This window comes from Zonotrichia leucophrys, chromosome 1 (assembly GCF_028769735.1).
Source record: "Zonotrichia leucophrys gambelii isolate GWCS_2022_RI chromosome 1, RI_Zleu_2.0, whole genome shotgun sequence".
Lineage (NCBI taxonomy): Eukaryota > Metazoa > Chordata > Aves > Passeriformes > Passerellidae > Zonotrichia > Zonotrichia leucophrys.
In genome coordinates this window covers 36,807,115-36,825,844 of record NC_088169.1, presented here as the reverse complement: position 1 = coordinate 36,825,844, position 18,730 = coordinate 36,807,115, and the positions used below count along the sequence as shown (strand labels likewise).

Here is an 18,730-nt window from a genome sequence, read left to right as displayed (position 1 = left end):
CTGAAATCACACAGTATTTTATATTGTCAGCACACCTATAAATGAAGAGACAAAAGGAAGATAGTGCCACATCTATCCACAGCAGTTTTCTCTTGCCTTAAGAAAATTGAGAGAAGTTGTACAAAAAGACCCCAACAATTACAATCCTCCTGCAAGATGCAATGTAAGCCTACAGCCACAAAGCACTGAAGGGCTTTTGAATCATGTGATTATTCTTGTGGCAATGTAAATATGTTTCCTTGAAACGAGGTGGCACTAATATAGACTACTATGACACTTTTGGTGGAAAAAAAAGGCACGGAAAATGCATTAAAAAATTGACAGAATAACAACAAAAAAAGTTGTTCTCTTCTATACCAACCAGGTGTATATACTACTGCAAAATGAGTAAGAAATCAAATATAGCCAACAGAACAGTACTGCTTTCCACTTTTCCAGCGCCCTGGATCTTAGAGGTTAAAAATCTTCAGGATATTTCCGATTAGTTGAGACTGGTTTTTAATATATTTTTTACCACAGTCTGTGAACAGCCATGCTGATTTCAAGCTGCCCATACAGGGAATAGGGAACTGAGTGGAGATGCTGTGGATTTCTGCAGAGCATTGCTCCCTGCCTACCAGCATTCCCTTCTGCATTTTTCTTGCTGGACCTGTACATTATTGACCTTACTTGCTAAAACCACCCCAATCTTGCTTCCTGTCCTTCTTGAGGAATACCTGCCCTCTGCACAGGCAGCTCTTCAAACTCCTGATCTCCTGATGAAAGTGCTTCTTGCTTCACACTGTGCTGTGAAAACTGATGATGAGATAGGTGTCAGGTGGGGGGCTGGTTTTCTGGATTCTGTTTCCTTTTCTGAGGCCAGAATGGCTGGAAAAAATCAAACTGGTTGACAGGTGTAAGATTAACAGAAAGTTATAGTTTATATTTGATGTCTCTACAAAAGAGGTTTTTTAGGTTTGGTGATTGTGTTTATTTTTTCAAATGGCCAGCAAAAGACGCCTTGCATAGACATAGCTACTCAGTAGCACTTTGGGGTGGTGTTTCCAAGATACATTTACACTTAAAATGGCACAGTATTTTTCCTTATTTTGTTAGTCATTATATTCCTCTCATTTGCCTTCTGAACTTTTTTTTCTAGAAGCCTCCTCAAAGGCAGCCAAGTATGCAAGCTACCTTTTATTTCTTAGTTCCAAAAGGGAAAAGGTAAATGCCTGCTCTGCTCTTTATTAATGCATAGTTTACAGTGGAGATGATCCACATGATCCAAGGAACAAAACACCCACTTCATGCAGGTGCGTGGGCATGGCTGAGTTTCACTGTGCTGCCATAAATTTAACACAGGCCTTAAGATTTATTCACACTGGATAAATATGCAACCCTTCAAATGATTTTGCATCCAATATATCACTAATTTATAAACGTAAATAAATAAACAAAGAGCTGGCACTTGCCTCCTGGTAGAATCTTTGAAAAGCCTTGATACTTTAATTATTTATTTTGCTTAACGAGAGGAAAATAATGCCTAGTATGCAGTTGTTAACACTTTCTGTAAACCTCTAAAACAATTTTTTTTTGCTCAGTGACAAGAGATCTTCACAGGTTTTTATACAAAATCTGTAAGCAGCTATCCAAGAACTGCAGGTTTTTTCCTCCAGCATTCTTCCTCCTTCTGTTTGCTATTCTACTTGGCTCTGTTCTTATGTGTTAGTAAGAGGTGCCATTCTAAACCAAAAAAAGTTTAATCAAAAGCATATAAATTTGCTGATGTGATGATATATCAAATACAATTTGATACTGCTAGAGTAGGCTTTAAAGAAAACCCACAACATACATTGCACTGGATGACGAGCATACTTCATTATGGCATCTCAAGAAACAAATCCTCTATAACCTGACATAATGAGAAATTTAAAAATGGGGAAACAATCAACTAAACAAACAGAAAACAAACTTGTTTCCTGATTTGACCTTCTGTCTCTGCATCTACTCCTGGTTACCTGCTGCTCTGGTTGTTTGCTCAGGTGGAGCAGAGTGTGGGTACAGAGAGACAACTTAGGCCACTAAGGGGTACTTGTGGCTTTTTTTCCACCTGTTTATGTGCCTTACCTAGAGAGCCCTCTCATAGCCAGAACATTATTCTTGGGTAAAGGCTGTTCAAATGTATCTTTATTGTTTCTGGACAATTATTCCAAGTATTTGTGCAACACCTTGCCTAATCTATTAAGTATGGCTAGAGCTATGGTTCTTTTGTGGAGTCATACCTGGCTTTACAGCACAGCTGCAGTCATGTGTGACTGCACCTGCTAAGAACCCAAAACAAGGATTCTCTCACTTCCTCAGACCTGACCATGTGTGTACACAGCATATGGGAAGAAAGAGAGACTGGTGGTTGTCAGTGGCCAGTATTCCTTATCTCCTAATTCTCAAAGCAGCACCATATTCTCTGACACTGCTCTTTCTTACCTTCAAATTAAAGTGTTGAAAGTGGTAGAAGACAACTTTTACCTTTTCATTTTAATATATTTTAATAATGTACTTTACTTTGCCACACTTAGGCTTACTCCACAAGACCTCCCATTGATATTATTAAAATGCCAGCACATAGTGATCAGTCTACTTTGATGATATTTCTTGGAAAAAAAATGGAGCAATTTTATCTCTAAACATTTTATAATCTCATGCAGATAAAAAAAGCCTCTTCAAACAAATGCCCAATAGAACAGGTATCATAAGAATTTATGTAGGCAGATAGTTATGTTAATTTGTTGTCATTTTTATTATTGCCTTTTATTATTACTAAACAGTTGCCTAGTAAAACAGATAAGCAATCTCCCCTTCACAAAAATGAAATAATCTTCATGTTAATACATTTCTAAAATAAAGGTACTCACAATACAAGAAACGTTGCGAGCAATGCATGATTGTGTTTTGGGTCACAACAGAAATGAATATCTGGGGGTCACAAGGAGTACCTGCAAAACAGCAGGCCTTGGTAAGGTGCAGAACCATGCGTGGGAGCACATCAGAAAACTGGGAAAGGTTTTTTTGCATAAGATACGAGTCTAGCAGTATATGGGTTCATGATGTTTTTTTGTAACACTCCTCCATCTTCTATTGTTTACAATTCTCCATTGCCATATCACATCTCTCATCAGAGTGCGGTGTTTGAGTCTGGGCTTGTGTCTAGCTGACACATCTCAAAGGCATCTGTGATACTACAGGGGTGTCACAAGTACATATTTTTAATCCTTTCTTCTTTCCAGTCCTACTCCCGTTTCTGTTTATTAACTGCCACTCTTTAGAAATCCTGGGCTTGAAGATTTGCCACCTCCCTGTTTCTTTCTCTTGTTGTGCACTGCCTTCAATCTAAGCAACTAAATTAAGTCAGTGGCACCCAGCTTCTCTCTCAGGGTTTTCACCTGCTGCTTCTAGGCAGAAAAAAGAGCTGTTCGCCCCAGTCTGCAGCTGTAGGCTAATTATCTCTGGTCTGTCAGCAGAAAATTTAAAGAAATACACACTTTCACTCGTTTTGTTTTTGTTTTTTTTTTTTTTTTCAAGTAAACCACAGGCCAAGTGCTCTCCATGTAATTTTTAATTTAACACTACTGGCTCCAGAGCTTGTACATAATAGATGAATTTAGCTGGGTAGGCTATGATTCATCTAACTCTTCTCCCCAGGCATCCAGTGGAGAATTCATGCACCATTTGGGTCTTGGACTCCACAACAGAAGTCGGACACCTAAAATTTAAGTTTGAGCATTGCAATGCCCACAAGTCTTTCTGCATCTGGGGCACAGAGATGTAACTCAGCTCTGCCTGAGGCTGCTTGTCCTTTCCCCATCCCTTCAGACTGAGGTTTCCCACCCCACCTCAGCAAATAAACGAATTAAGGGTATTAAAGACATAAAGTCAGAGTGTCTCTTTCCCTCATTCAGATTATAAATATTGTGCCTCTGATTTTAAGGGAAATTCAGTCTCATTTCTGAGGATACAGAGTTTTTCCAAAAGCAAGAAAAGTTTGATAGGAACTCTAGATGTATCAGCAAGATAAGAAGCTTACTATTGCTCCTCATAGTAGAAGGAAGGAATCAAAAAAAGCAGTTTGTTTAATATGTGACAGTTTCCTTTAATGACCCACTTAAACATGAAATAAATAAGGTCACTCAAAGTTTACACCTGTGCTCTTTGAACACCACTAAAAGAAGCATATGGAGCAATGTTGAATTCTCTGTTGACCTAGCAGTAATTTTATTCATGTTGCCAGCAGGAATACACTGCTTATTAATTAGTTTATTCATCCTTAACTTTTTTTGGTTTTTTGCATTAGTTTATAAATAGACACTTCTAGATTAAATCAATCATTTGTCAAAGATCTGAGGGGTCAGCCATGTCCTTGTCAGAGAAACTGGTTAACACTGCATTTAGCAGCTAAAAATTGTCTCTGCTAATGGAAGAGAAATAGGAATCCGTCCAAATCTCACGGAACTAATTCTAAAATAACAAGGCAAACCAGCCAGGCTTTCTTTTCCACCTTATAGTGGAGAGCTGAAAGCAGTTGTAGACACCTTAGAAATTGAAGCCCATGGAAAAGACATATGGCATAGGATCCATCATGTGACTGCCTGGATGCAAAAAACCGAAGACATCTGAAAATGTCATCTGTGAATCTTGACTGTTGGTGGGAACATCCCTCACCCAGAGTTAAGCTTTTTGAAGTGCAAGGCCTCAGCTGTTTCCTTGGCACTTCCTGCTGACATCCTTGTCTTTGATGCCAGCACCAGCTCTGCCTCTTTTAGCATAAAGTACTTGTCTTAACATGAGGATAGATTTTTACCTAAATCTTAAATGATTTTTAACCCTTGCTCTGTTTTCCCCACAGTTTGTAACGACCTTTGGCTTACTAAATTTGAAGCTCTGACTGTTACAAAGTGCCCCAAATGCTCCAGTGGGATGGTATTTTCTGCAGGTATTGTACCCTTTGCAAAATTTGTCCCTGATGGCTGACTATTTGGCATAAGCCAGCCTGTTCTCTCCCTAAGTGTTAAAAAATGCACAAGTAGGTTGATTTCATAGATATGTTTACAACATTGTTCCTTTCTGCCTTTACTCTTTCTGAAAAAAAAAAGACCATTGATTTTTCATTTATTTTCCACTGTTTGGATTTTAAGCCCTGTGTAGTTATATGAACATCAGAGGGATCTAAAACCACAGTGTTGAAAGAGTTAAGCAGGTTTTAAGCAAAGAAAATATGTGTCCAGACTTGTTGAAGCTTTTAAAATGCCATCTAAAAATCAGTGTAGAGGAGTCAGCACCGGCTCTGCCACTGAGCATAGAAAGCAGCACTTCGCAAAGAGCACTTTCTTGTTCAAGTACCCTAAAAGTGTATTTTTAAACATCTGGAGCTGTGAAAGCTGTTCGTCTGAGACTGTTTGTTACAGGAGGAGGCAGGGGATGGCAAGCAGCCATGGGATCAACAACATAACACCTGGTTTCTGACCTAAAGTGGCTAAGAAACTGAACATCTCATCATTGGCAGCCACAGCTTCCCTGCAACATGATCCCCTCTCTGATATATTTGTGTAGAGCTCTTTTTAGGCCTCCTGTAGGCTTTCGCTCCAGAAAAAAAAACCAACAACCCTCTGAATTCTTTCTTTCCCTGCAGAAACTGGCAGAGAGACAAAAAGCAGAGTATGAAAGACAGTAAATGGATCTCAGCAGGAGGAGCCCTGTTCCCCTTATAATGACCAGCCAGCATGTCTGTTGCTCCAGTGCAGAAATTCAAGTTTTGTCTTTAAAATCACCAGGCGTCTTCTAGACCTCATGGATTCCCTAATTTTTCCTCCAGTTCCATATTATAGCATTCACGCTTCCTGCTACAGGGGTCTAACCATATCAAATGTTGCTCAGCCTGCCAGAAGGATTCCTTACAAGCACTGGGTATTTGTTTCGGTCCTACGCACTTCCATACATTTTTTGGTATAGACAAAGTCAGTGGGAATGATGGTGTAGGAAGTCAGTGGGAATTATGGCTGCGTAGGGCAGAGCTGAATGCAGCCCCAGACTCACTGTGTCATCCAGTGTTTGTAACACAATAGCGTTTGTCAAAGTGCCAGTGTGAAGTGCATGTGGATTTCAAACAGCTGTAGTGCTGCCATATGCTGCCCTTTGCTTAAGCCACGACTTAAAGTTCAGCTTCCCATTTAGAGCAAAAATTGACAGATTCTTCTTTTTTTAGATCTTCAGAAGCAGTCGGGCTCTTTGTTCTGCATTTTCTCATCTGAATCTGTCTGATTGGTGCTGCTGACACCTCTCCCTGACATTGGCCCCTTGATTTCTGAGAAAAGAAACCTCCTGAAGGAGTCTACCGTCCACCTTTAGGGAAGTGTTTGGCATCTCAGCCTGAGACAAAAGCTCAGAGGAGAGTGCAGTAAGACCCAATCTCTGACTTTAGGATGTGGCAAACTGGGACAATGTGAGGGTCAAATCAAACAAGATTTAGGCCGTGCAAGTGGGCTTGCAGTCTTCTCTGAGATGTGAACAATGCCCTCCATATTAAAGGGGAGCTCCCTAAATGTCAGGTTTGGGGATAACCTTGATGCACCTCTCTCACTGAACAACAGCAGGATAATGCCTCTGCAGGTGACTGGTGAGCAGAGTTGCTGCCTGACTCCCTAGGCTGCTGGTTCATGACTTTTAGAGGCTTTTCTGAGGAACAGCTGTTTCATCTACCAAAAGTGATAAAACTGCAACAGAAAATAACTGACAGGGTACTAACCTGAAATCATTGCTCTGTTCTGAGTCATGCTAGCAGTGTATTTCCACCCAGGACTCCTACATCCCTGGTGAATGACCTAAACAGCATGTTTTCAGAGGTCATGGAGATGGTCACAGTCTGGTTGCTAGCAGGGACTTTTAGGACGTGGGAAAGGACCCAGACTTAGCTCAGGGTGTGGTCTGTCTAAAAAAGATGGATTGAGAAATGAGGCAATTTGTTAGTACATGGGTGATTCATGTGGTTTGTGAGGAAAATAATGGATTAGGAGGGCTATTTGAGAAAGAAGTTTTATGCATCTGGTTGGAAGATACAACAACAGAGTATTCAGAGAAAAATTTCCTGTTAATATATTATAAAGGAAATATCCTGATTTTGCTATAGAGAAACAGAGGTAGAAACCTCTTAAGCTTTGCAACTGCAGCCAAAAATATAATCCTCTCTTTCTGGATAGGATAGCTAAGAGGTGCTGAGCAGTTTCAAATCCTGCTACTATTAATGCAAGCTTAAAGTGCTTTATCACCATCCTAGATGTTTTACAGGAGTAGTTTCCTAAAATGCTGGGGACACAATAACTGGCCAGGATGGCATCCAAACTGTTTCTAATGCAGCTCCTCCTCAGCTTTATTAAGGTTATACAATAGGAAAGAGCCATGAAATTCTGACTAGTAAACTAGGGACTCCTCTCTCTTTCTTTTAAGGGACAAAGCAGAACTAAGGGAAGTTCAAAGTACAGGGAAAAAAAGTGTTTGGAGCATGGAAAATTCACTAAATGGAAATAGACAGGGAAGTATGGATACCACAAGAAAGAGAATGAGATGAATGAATTTTAACTTTTCTTTAAGGTAGAAATATGCTAACAAGTGATAGAATTTAGGAGTTGATTTTCCTGTCTCAGAAGAAAGGAATAGAGAGATTCAAAAGTGGAAAGCTAAAAATTGATCAAAGAAAACACTCTTTCATATGATGTGTGACTGAACTGTAAAGCTCACCTCCACAGAAAGCCACATAGGTCTGGAATTCAGGGAGATTTCAAAAAAATCATAATTTCAACACCCATTGAAAGTGCTTAGAGCTCTGATTTTTCACCGCCCCTAAAGAAAAAAAAAAAAACAACTTAGTACGCTTAACAATTATGTTTATCTTAGAATAGCTGGCAATGGATAGGATATTTCCAAGAACCAGTATTTCTAAGGGATTTGGGAATGTTATTGAACGGGTCTTATATTTTGTAGGGATTTAACTGCCACCTGATTCATGTCTGTCAGCTGGCTGGTAATCAGGGGCCAAATTCTTCAGGGCACCGAAATCAGTCGGCTGCACCAACGAGAAACTTCGCTTTATGCTTCAGAAATCGCGTTTAGGTCAGCCGCTGTTCCAGGGGCCGGCAGCAATGTTAAGTGCAGCCATCAAGGAGTAAGTGGGAAGTGTAAACCTTCCCAGATCTCCGTCTGCGGCCCGCAAACGGCCTCTCCAGAGAGGTGCCGACCTCCGGCTCTGCAGAAGATGCTGCTGCGACAGTCACAGCTGCTTGTCCCTCCATCCGCGACTCTCACTGCCCGGGAAGCTTCCAAGGGTTTAATTAAGGCGGATCCTCCTCATTGTTCCCCGCAAAGCGCGTCTGGCAGAGCGGCGCAGCAGCTGAGCTGAGGCACGCCGAGAGCCCGGGATTGGCCCACACGCGCCTCCCTCACGGCCTCTGCCCACTTCCGGGGAATCTTGCGGATTCCAAGCGGTTTCTCCCCCGGCCGTGCACGGAGAGATGAATGGCCGAGCCTCATGGCCGGCAGCTCCAGCCCGCGCTCGGAGCCCGGTGGAACTCCTGCCTTGGGCACCACGGAGCAGCTCTGTCCTTCGAGCGGGATTTATCGAAGTGCTGGGCAGAGGGACCTCGCCACCTCCTCTCCGCCGCCCTGCGAGAGCCTCGACAGCAATCCCTCCCTGATTGCGGCCGAAAGAGAAAATAAAACTGGTCTGTCTAACTTCGGTCGGCCCTGATGGGGCCTTTCTGCAGCAAAGTGTGTTGGTTTTTCAATCCATCAGTAGCGTGACACAGCTAAAGTGCAGTGCTAAGATGTCTCTCAAAAAGCTGGTGCAAAATTGAGTCTCCCAAGCCTCATCTGGATGCTTGTAGGCACCAGTCTATTAATGGTGTCTTATGTGAAGAGGATGCTGTGGAAACATTGCAAGCAGCCAGCTACACAGTTGTATAACTTGATAAATATAGTTCTGATGCTATCTTTGAAATATTTAGGCTGAGTAAAAAATCCAAAGTAAAAACGTCTGCTGGTTTGAAATGCAGCACTAGAAGGGAGTGGAGGGGAGCTGGCAAAAGGGATTTATGTCTCTTCTGCAGGAACAATGTCCTAGTATAAATCCCTTGTATTGTGTGTAATCACATAGGTTACACCTTTCGGTGGCCAAAGCATCCAGAATTCAGTTTTATCACTAAGCTCGTCATAAGAGACTCAAAGGACAAAACTACATAAAGTCTGGCTGCCACCAGACTGGGGCACTGGCAGTAAAACCAACAGCACTTTCTCCTCTCCAATTTTGAGCTGGCTTAAGGAAACAAACCAAAACCAAGTATTGGTCATTGCCAAAAGTCATTCTGTCTTTTTTAAATATGCTCACTCAGTTTTGTGCTGCACATTGATAACTGCTTCTTAATTCTGCTCAAATGATGCTTTCCAAAGTGAACTGCTTACACTTTTCTAAGAAGAAATCATAACATATTCAATAACTTTTCTTAAGTTACAAGAAGCAAGACAAAGCCATCTGAGATATTTTTAGCTTAATGTATTGATAAATGGAAATGTAGAACCAAGTGGATTGAAACAAGCTATATTTAAATTGTATTTAGGAATTTTACTGCATGCTATTTTCCTTCAGATGCAACTGCATAAATACAAAAGGAAGAGATAAAGCCATATAAAAATTCAAACTAAAGCTGATTGAAAAATAAGGGGCTTATAAGAAAACACACTCTTGGTACAGGGATGGTTCCTGTGTTCCATCAGAACCTTATTTTTTTCAGGAAATGCCATCACCAGCTGAAATCCAGAGACAGGCATATAAAGGGAGGAAAGCCTAGGGCAATATTTGAAAAGAAAGTTTCAGGGTGAGTAACAAAAGCTTTGTCCAGAAATTAAACCTTATTTGGGAACATATGAAGCCCCAGCGAGGGCTGGTGTGATGGGCAGGGCTGGTGTGATGAGCAGGTGAGCAGGGCAAGGCATCTGGGTGTGCAATAAACAGGCTGAAGAAAAGCAGCCAGCATTTACCCAACAGTGGGAACTTGAGAAAAGACCTACAGACCCAGCCATATGAATCTCTACAGATTGGACCCTGTTTTGAGGCCTGGAAAATTCAGATATGCTTTGCTGGTTATGTATAAAAAGAAAACGTAACACATAATGAAGGGAAAGCGTGAAGCAAAGGCAGCACATGCATGATTTTTAACTCTTTCATCATCATTTGGATTTCCCCAAATCTCAGGATCTTTTAGTGTGACAAACAAAGGGCTCTTGTGGCCTCCTAGCCTCTCATCCTCCCATATTTCTCGTGGCAATGAAAACTGAAGTGCTATTGATTCTGAATGATTACTAAATTATTCATGTGGTCATACACATCCAACAGCTGAGTTTAAAGACAGTCAGAATTAGGTATGTTGAACAAATTAGGAGATTTGGAAAGACTAGAAAGATAGCATGTGGGCATGAACAGATAATGTAATAACATTGCACAGCTGACCTGCCTGTTAAGCATAAGAAATAGAACTGAGTGCAGGAGTAGGAAGGAATGAGTTTAAATATTAAAGAGAGGCCAAAAAGACTCATTAAAACATGAACAATTTTTATTACACATTTGCTAGTAATCCAGCCTACTTTTAATGAACAGATACAGCAAATTGCTGACAGTGTTCAGTAAAATACAAAATACAATTTTTATGGCATTGATAGCAGTATTTTATAAAAGCAAGTCACTGTTGGTATGTTTTTGAATACAATCTTCATAATATTCAGAACAACACTCTTATAAAGCATTTCCTCATAGCTGAGGGCTATAGTAAAATCTGTGTGAGTATTGCTTAGGCGTGTGCAACTCTGAACTGTGTTAAGTAGGAGCAGATATCAAACTGAACTATGCTAATTTATATCCACTGAAGGTCTGATCTAGAAACAACTATACTCACACCCTCCATGGATTCCCCATATTATTAATTTAATAATTGCACTTCTTCAGCAGTCTAAGCACATGAGGGTTTTTCAATGCACTTATGAAAACACAAGTTGTATTCCAGCTATGACAGGCGTGCACAAGGTTCTCTGCCTTTTGGAGTTTGACTAGTCCTACAGTTCCTGGAGATTTCTTTTTCACAGGATCCAAGGCTGCAGAAAGCACTGACTTCTGGCCTGGGTTCTCCTCCTTATTTAGGCTCAGTCTCCTGTCAATACTAGCAGAACAACCTGGCCTCTCCTCTTACCTGAAACAACAACCAATACTTATCAAACACTACACTTGCTTTTCATCTGACAACACTTTTCTTCTGCACGTTTTCCACCAAAGCCTTTCCCAGAGCTCTGAAGACCCTGTTTCTCTACCTCCACAGCTGCCACCTAGCTCTGATTTCTCCCTGGATTTTGTCATTGCAGATCTCCCTGAAGAAAGTCACTGCTCAGAAAGTCACTGCCCTCTCTCACACTTTCCCTCTCTTGCCTCATCCCACTGTTCCACAGTCCTTCCTCCAGAAGCAGCCACCAGCAGCTCCACCTCCTCATCCTCACTGTGTATGGGCAGGCTCCTGCCCCTCCTTCTCAAGAGGGTTTCCTATGGATTGCATTATGCCTTAATTACGCATCAAAGTATTTGCGTGACTCATGTGAAAGACGAATGTTATTATTTTGTTTCGTAGACGATAGCTCAGTCAGCTGAATCCAGCACCATTTGGATTATGAATAGCACAACCATTAATACACTGTGCTATACGCTCCAACATACATTTTTTTCCAAAACAAATATTACTTTATTTCTGGTCTGATGCTTCATGTAATGACATACCAATTGTATAAGGAGTTTGTTTGGTGTTTTCAAACCTTGGGCATTTTCCCCACCAAAATTTGTATTGTGGCTGTGAAGATGGAGAGCGGCAGTTAAAAAGACTGCATTTTCATTGTCCTTTATTTTGCTAACCACTACAAAATTTTAAGCTTTTCTGCAAAAAAGAAAATTTATAGTGCCCATAGAGTCAAAACGAGTGTGCTGCTGACTGAGTGAGCATTTGATCAATGCATTACAGCAAAGCTAAAGAGACAGGCTGAATAAGAGGTACAAGGTTTTAAACCAAGGCAGTAACATTGTTATGCTTACTTTGTGAGGCACTATTTTATATAACATATCCTAATTCCACTCTAGATGGATAACTACTGTGAATTATAATTTTATTTTCCACTTAATGGAGCCTATTGACTTGGACCAGCTCTTGCCAGAGAACCAGTTTTGTAATAAAGGCAGTAAATTCTGATTTTGTGCTTGTTTGATAATTAATAGTGAGGTGTCAGCAGCAGGAAAAAATGAAAGTATTTTTTTTTCCTCTGCAAGTTATAACAGATGGGTTGTAAGACAATGACTTTATGCTGAGTGTCTAAGGCATCTTTTACTAAAATGAGTTCAGCAACTCAGTGGAGGTTCTGCTCTGTTTGGGAAGGTATGCGTGCAAGGCACTCCTGTTAACCAAGCATCCTTGGCCCCAGGCATAAATATACAGATAGTTATTACACTGGCAGGGATTTTTCCCTCCCAGTGGAGACACAGTTTTTTAGCAACAGCAATTTTCCCTTGTTGCTAAGACAGTGGCAAAAATAGGTGTCCATGGGTGTCAGTATACATACTAGTTATAAATATATATAATAATATACTCGGAAAAAAGAGGCACAGTAACGAAAATGACGTGTAAACTTGACACTATTGAAGTATTTGTTTATCAACAGCTTCGAGTATTTAACAAGGATTAAAATACAAACAATAGCCTCGGCCCTAACTAAGCTAGAGCCACAGCTCTAACAGATGGCCGTGCCAGACAGGCTCTCAGCACAGAGCAGACCTGAGCACCTCACAGCAGATGACGACGTGGGAGCCCTCACGACAACCCACCGACACCAGCAAGGGGAATTGCCATGTGCAACCATTGAGCAGGGAGTGAAACCACAATCCAGCTGAGTAGCTGTGTGCTCAGAGAACACAAGGCTTCCTCCTTTGAAGTGGCTTACAGACCTAAATAGAGGATTAGGCCCAAGATTTACTGAGATGCTAGAGGATGCTCACATGTTTCACTCTTATGACTTCTGCTGGACCAAGTCTCCAAGGTCATCTGTACCAGAGCCAGGAGGTGAAACAAAGTGTCACTGTGACTTTCCCTTTAAGGTCAACTTCCAGGCACAGATTCTGTGACCTGGATCTCCAAAAGGAGCTCCAACTGCAAGAAGTCATACTACTTCAACCATTTCCCAGTCCAGGGGTTTCTGTACGTCCCATTTCAGAGTACTTTGCTCATTGTGACATGCCAAGTGTGCTAGCCATACTGTCATTTATCTCTGATTATTCAGAAAAAAATAAATAATTTGACAAATGGGAGTTGCATGACACATACTACAAATAGCTAACTGTGAAATTTCTATGGCTAATTGGCATCTGTTGTTAAAGTGACAAATGCATATTTGCCCTCTGTAGACCTTCCCACCTGTTACTCCATGGACCATCACACCATTTATGCGCTGCTAACAAACGGAAAGGTGCTTCACTTTCAGGGTGACTGGCCTTTGTCAGAAAATGAAGGTATTGTAAGTGAATTTGTTACCCTAGTGAAAATTAGGGCAGCAGAATCACAGGAGTTGTATTAAGGCTCATGCTACCTGCACGCTGGCCCCATCTCCCCCAGGCTGCAGTGAAGAACCATAAAGAGATATCCTGACTTTGCAGCACTTCCAATCCTTTGTCATCCTCCCAATGTCTTTCATCTCCTGTCCCTTCTTGCTCAGCCCTGTCACCCCAGGCTCTCCATTGCCCTTCCTCAGGACAAAGCTTCAGGTGTTGGATTTTTTTTATCTCTGATTCTGCCCACAGAGTACATCCACCACATAATGTCTGGGCATTATTTATGTGGTTGTACTCTCAACTCCAAGATCATCCAAGAAACCTGGCTACTGCATCTGACTGCAGTTCATTGCCTTCCAAGGGCATAAGATGCCCAGGTGATTCCTAAAAACTGCTGATATATGGAAGAGAGAATTTGAAAGAAGTAGGCTAACAGAAGTCGGTGTACTCTAAGGAGATTTCCTATAAACCACTAGCAATCAGGTTGGAGAGAAGCGGGGAGAGAAGGAAGAGAGAGACGGGGGGAGGCAGGCAGGCAAGCTTGGTGACTTTCTTATTTATTTTCATCCTTTAAAAAAGAAAAAAAATTGCAAAACTAAAGAAGAAAATACTTAGAAGGCAAGGTTTCCATAGGAAAAAAATATTTTATTTTTTTAAGAACAAATTCAGTTTGAAACAGACGTGGAATGTGATTTTCATAATTTTCATTTTCTGGGAACTAATTGCAATGTGGAACTAAAGCAGATTTCAAACTTATGACCGGCTAGTTTTAATACAGAATGAAACAAACAAACAAACAAAACCAAAAAATAAAATTAAAAAAAAAGAAAAAGAAAGAAGAAATTATTTATAACTCAAGCATAATACTGTGTTACTTACAAACTGGACAAAGAAATTCTTAAATAAATATTCATGGTACACAATTTCAGCACAAATATGCGGCAATTTGGCAACCTTTTATATAATTTTTTCCTCAATACAGTGCAAAGGGGAATGACACTGCCTTTAAACAAGCTGTAGCTAAATACATTGCAAAATTCAAATTTTATACAAAACATCTTGCTCAGACTTTATAAAAAACCAACATTGCTCTATATACACAATCTGGTTAAGAAAAGCCTTTTTTCTCTTGTTTTCATGTGGGTTTTTTAATTATTTAAAAATGTGAATAAGGCTACTGTAACACCCCAAATCCATATACAGTAAATCTGAACCTATTTACAGCATCTTCACTTAGACATGATGGTGCAAATTCCAATTTGGGTGACTAGGGATGATCATACAAGCAAGGCATTTACAGTAACTTTTCAATACTGGACCAACGTCAAAGAAAGGAACAGTTGGTAGATTGTCATAATTCTGCACCAGACACAAAACAGACGCACAGTACATTTTTTTTTCAATTGGTTGCAGGTTGCTCTTGAGCAATTAGTCTGATTTTTTTTCACAGTTTAGTATATAACTAGAATGTAGCCAACTGATGAAGCATAGATATGATTTAATAAAAATAAGGATCAGTAAGCCCATCTTTTCCCTTCCCCTCCCCCAAAATAAAATCTTAATGACTTACAAGAGAACCTTGTATGGATAGATTCATAGAAAAGAAGGGTTGTTGAAAAGAATTACATATGTACTGTAGTTAGTCACCATGGTAACCTTCCACAGAACCATGGGTTGGAATTTTTTTTGTTTTTTGTTTCTCTCTTTTGGGCCAACATCCCAACATTATCTTCAGGTTCAGAAAACAAAGCGAGTGATCATTTCTATGACAGATATTTTTCTTTTCTTTCTTTTTTTTTTCTTTTTTTTCTCTTGCAGGTGCTCACCAGAGGTCTGAGAACCCTAAAATGCTGTTGCTACATTTTCTTTCCAAATCAGAAAGCGAAGTGTTACCATAGTAACATGACTATGTTAGAAATGTCTATTTGCATAGCACATATAAAAGTAGAGGTTGTTTTTTTTTTATTTCCTCCCTAGGGTGGGAGCTTTAGGGGAATAGCCACGCTAAAGAGAAAACTTTAACCTGAAACCCCCCCTCTACGAACCTCAAGAAAATCTACAGAACACATCAGCCTGTAAGGCAAGGGAAAACACAACACAGAAAATAAATGCCGGCACATCTTGTTGCTGTTAAATATGTGATGCAGTAACACTGAATTCCTGATATTTTGGACCTTATATTTTCTACTTTCCTCTTACAAGATGCTTTGGAATTTTTTTTAACTATGCTCCCACTGGTGGTTTAGGATAGCTGGTTTTTTTTTTTTCCAGAAGTAGTTTATTTTTTAAAAAAATGTGCGCATATGCATACATATATATATACATACGTATGCATATATACTTATATATGTGTGTATATACATAGACACACACACACACATATGGAAAATGATGACAAGTTAAGACTATGCAATTGCCGCGAATGAATTTCACATCTTCTGGTGTAGATTCTGTGCAATCTCAAAATATATATTAGTAAAAAAATCCAAACCAAAAGTAAGAAAGAATGAACAAAAGAAAAACTCTCACTTTATATCCCTTGTGTTCTATACACCTATTATAAATAAGACATATTTTCCTTCTCCATCTCAGTGTCATAATTTATTTTTCCCTTACGGACTGCCAGAGGTTTGCCATATGTGCTTTAATTTTGCAACTGAGCACCAATGAACTGCTGTGTCAGTCAGTACCTACACTCACTGTGCAGGGACAGCACTACAATAAGCCAAAGTGCCAAAAGGGTCAGTCACAAAGAAATTCTGCCTTACTTTCAGAGATGAGCAAGGTTTTGTGGTTTGTTTTTTTTTTTTTTTGTTTGTTTTCCCCACAACTTTATCAGTGATAGAATTATAGCTCATTTGACCCACTGGCTTATAATCATCGTAGGCACTTGGCTCTCAGTTGTTTTCTTTAATGCTTTCCCTGTGTTTAGTATAATGTGATCATATAGCAGCTGAGTCTGCTTAAAAGTCATCCAAGGCAGACTATGTTTTTGCTACAGCTTCAAAGCTGTTTATTTTATTGCCAGTACCACAACAGCCCTGCCCTAATACATCCTCAGTGGCCTGCTATTGTCTTGTCTTCTCCAGGCTTGTTGACTTACTAACAATACCCCTTTGTTCTACTGTATTGAAGGTACTATTTTTTTCTGCACAGTGGTATTTGATAACTGTGAATTCCTTCAAATGCAGCCTTAATCCACTGCACATGTTATTGTGTTTCCTACTTGCCTCTTAAAACTTAGCATACCAAAGTGCTGTGCTACCTAAATGCATTTTTTTTTCTTCCCAGCTTCTATTTCTGAGGCAGCAATATTCAATTGCAACCTCAATCAGCCCTTCCCTCCACCACCCAGTCCTGCTCTTGACTTTGTTGACAGCCTAACTTTTTGGCTGGAAGGCTCCTTACTATCAAACACAATTTTTATAAATGCATTACCCATTCGAGTGAGGCTGCTGTAGCAGATGGATGGAGTGCGGATCTCCAAACATTAATGTTCCATTAGTGATTCAGGAGGTGGAGTGAAAGGAAATCTTATGTGAAGGATGGCAGAGCCCCGGATAACAGAAACAAATGGAACAGTGACGGACTAAAAGCAAGAGAACTTTAACAAGTCTTACTTAGACACCAAGGTCTGTGTGACAAATCCAGTACGCACTGAGAGAGACACACAAAAGTCAGAAGATCGCATTTCAAGCTTGATATATCCTAGAGCACCTTCCCAGGATGCCTAGAGCTATTAACATCCACGGATTGCTCCATCTTCCCTTGGCTTTTGTACATGCCTGAATGCCCACAGCACATGGCTTTGAGGATGATGAATGTAACAAGAGTACAGCAATCAGAATGGGCATCTTCTACAGAAAAGTCTTCCAGCTTTTAGTGAATACTTATTCACCGAGAGAGGGATTCTACAGACTAGGTAAGCTGTCCAGCTCGCGTCGGTTCCTGGAGAAAGAGCTGTTGCCTTCTCCCCCCTGTGCTTAAGTCAATGCTAGCGCACAAGGCGTCATCACAAACCCCAACAGAAAGCATTTGACCAGTGAGTTTCCTCTACGACTCAACTGTACCACAGAGCTGGTTGTGTGTTCCTCAGACCTTGTAATAAATGTTTGCTGGACTCTGAGGAGGCATCTCTTGAACTATGTACACCGGATGTCCATAGTCGCCGCTGACCTTTTCATAGTGGGGGCAAAAGACACTGTCTGCAGTCCTTAGAGGAATGATAATGTCACTGGGCTCAGAACCATTGTTGTTGCCACTGCGTTTTGGGGTGGCTAATGTACTAAGTGATAGAGTTGTCGTGTGTTGCGGGGAATGCTTCCTGTGTCTTCTCCGGTACTTCAACAAAAGAACCACCAAAGTGATGATGATGACGATGAAAATGATGCACCCTGATGCAATCCCTGCAAATAAGGCCACCTCTGAACCCAGTATACTGGAATGCCCAGCCTTACTGCCATCTGTGCTAGATCCTGGAAAGAACGGAAATACAATAGACAAAAGTTATTGCCATCCTGTGACCCATTTACGTTGCTTAAAAATGTGTAGAGTAAGCAAGACTGGAAGAATTAACTGACAGCTAAACTTTGACAAACCAATTACCCTGTTAGATAGCTAAATGCAAACAGCCGAAGTCAGCAATCGATATAAAGCAAGACTTTGTGCCTGTTGGTCTCACTTTTGTGTTGCTCCCAAACCACCCTGTTTCATACATCATCATCCATCAGCGGCGAGAACTGTCACTGACAAGGCAGCCTTTGATGCACACAGCATCTTTTAACAGATGCAGGCCAGCCCCAGGCACAAGAGAGGGGTGGGATAGGACTGGAAGGGAAAATAACACAGGGAAATGACAATTCTCAGAACAACTGGTACTGTTCAGCTGTTCCCTCTGCTATTTTATCTTTTGCATATTGATTTAAGTTAAACCATCCTTAGTGCCTCTTTACAGGGACTCCTCTTGCTTGGAAATGAAACTAAGGAGCTTGAGGCAGCATGGGAGACAGGCAGCATGGTTAGGGCTTGTCTGTTAGTATTAACTTACATTTACTTAAAAGAAAACAATACCACGCATTTGGTAGT

At 40.6% G+C, this 18,730-nt stretch overlaps 1 protein-coding gene and 1 long non-coding RNA gene across 2 annotated transcripts in view; both read right to left on the bottom strand.

The window, feature by feature from the left end:
* Positions 1-2,839: 2,839 nt before the first annotated feature.
* LOC135449731 (uncharacterized) lies at positions 2,840-8,422 on the bottom strand. The gene is made up of 4 exons (XR_010440825.1): positions 8,023-8,422; positions 7,765-7,866; positions 6,776-6,958; positions 2,840-2,972 (listed from the first exon to the last, which is right to left on the bottom strand). It is a non-coding gene; the product is annotated as an uncharacterized LOC135449731 (long non-coding RNA).
* A 5,909-nt stretch (positions 8,423-14,331) lies between these two features.
* The window catches only part of EFNB2 (ephrin B2), a 45,369-nt gene continuing 40,970 nt past the window's right edge, over positions 14,332-18,730 (bottom strand). The window contains exon 5 of the mRNA XM_064711952.1: positions 14,332-18,120. Coding sequence (XP_064568022.1) covers positions 17,738-18,120 — 383 coding nt within the window. The 3' untranslated portion in view covers positions 14,332-17,737. The remainder of the gene's footprint in view (positions 18,121-18,730) is intronic.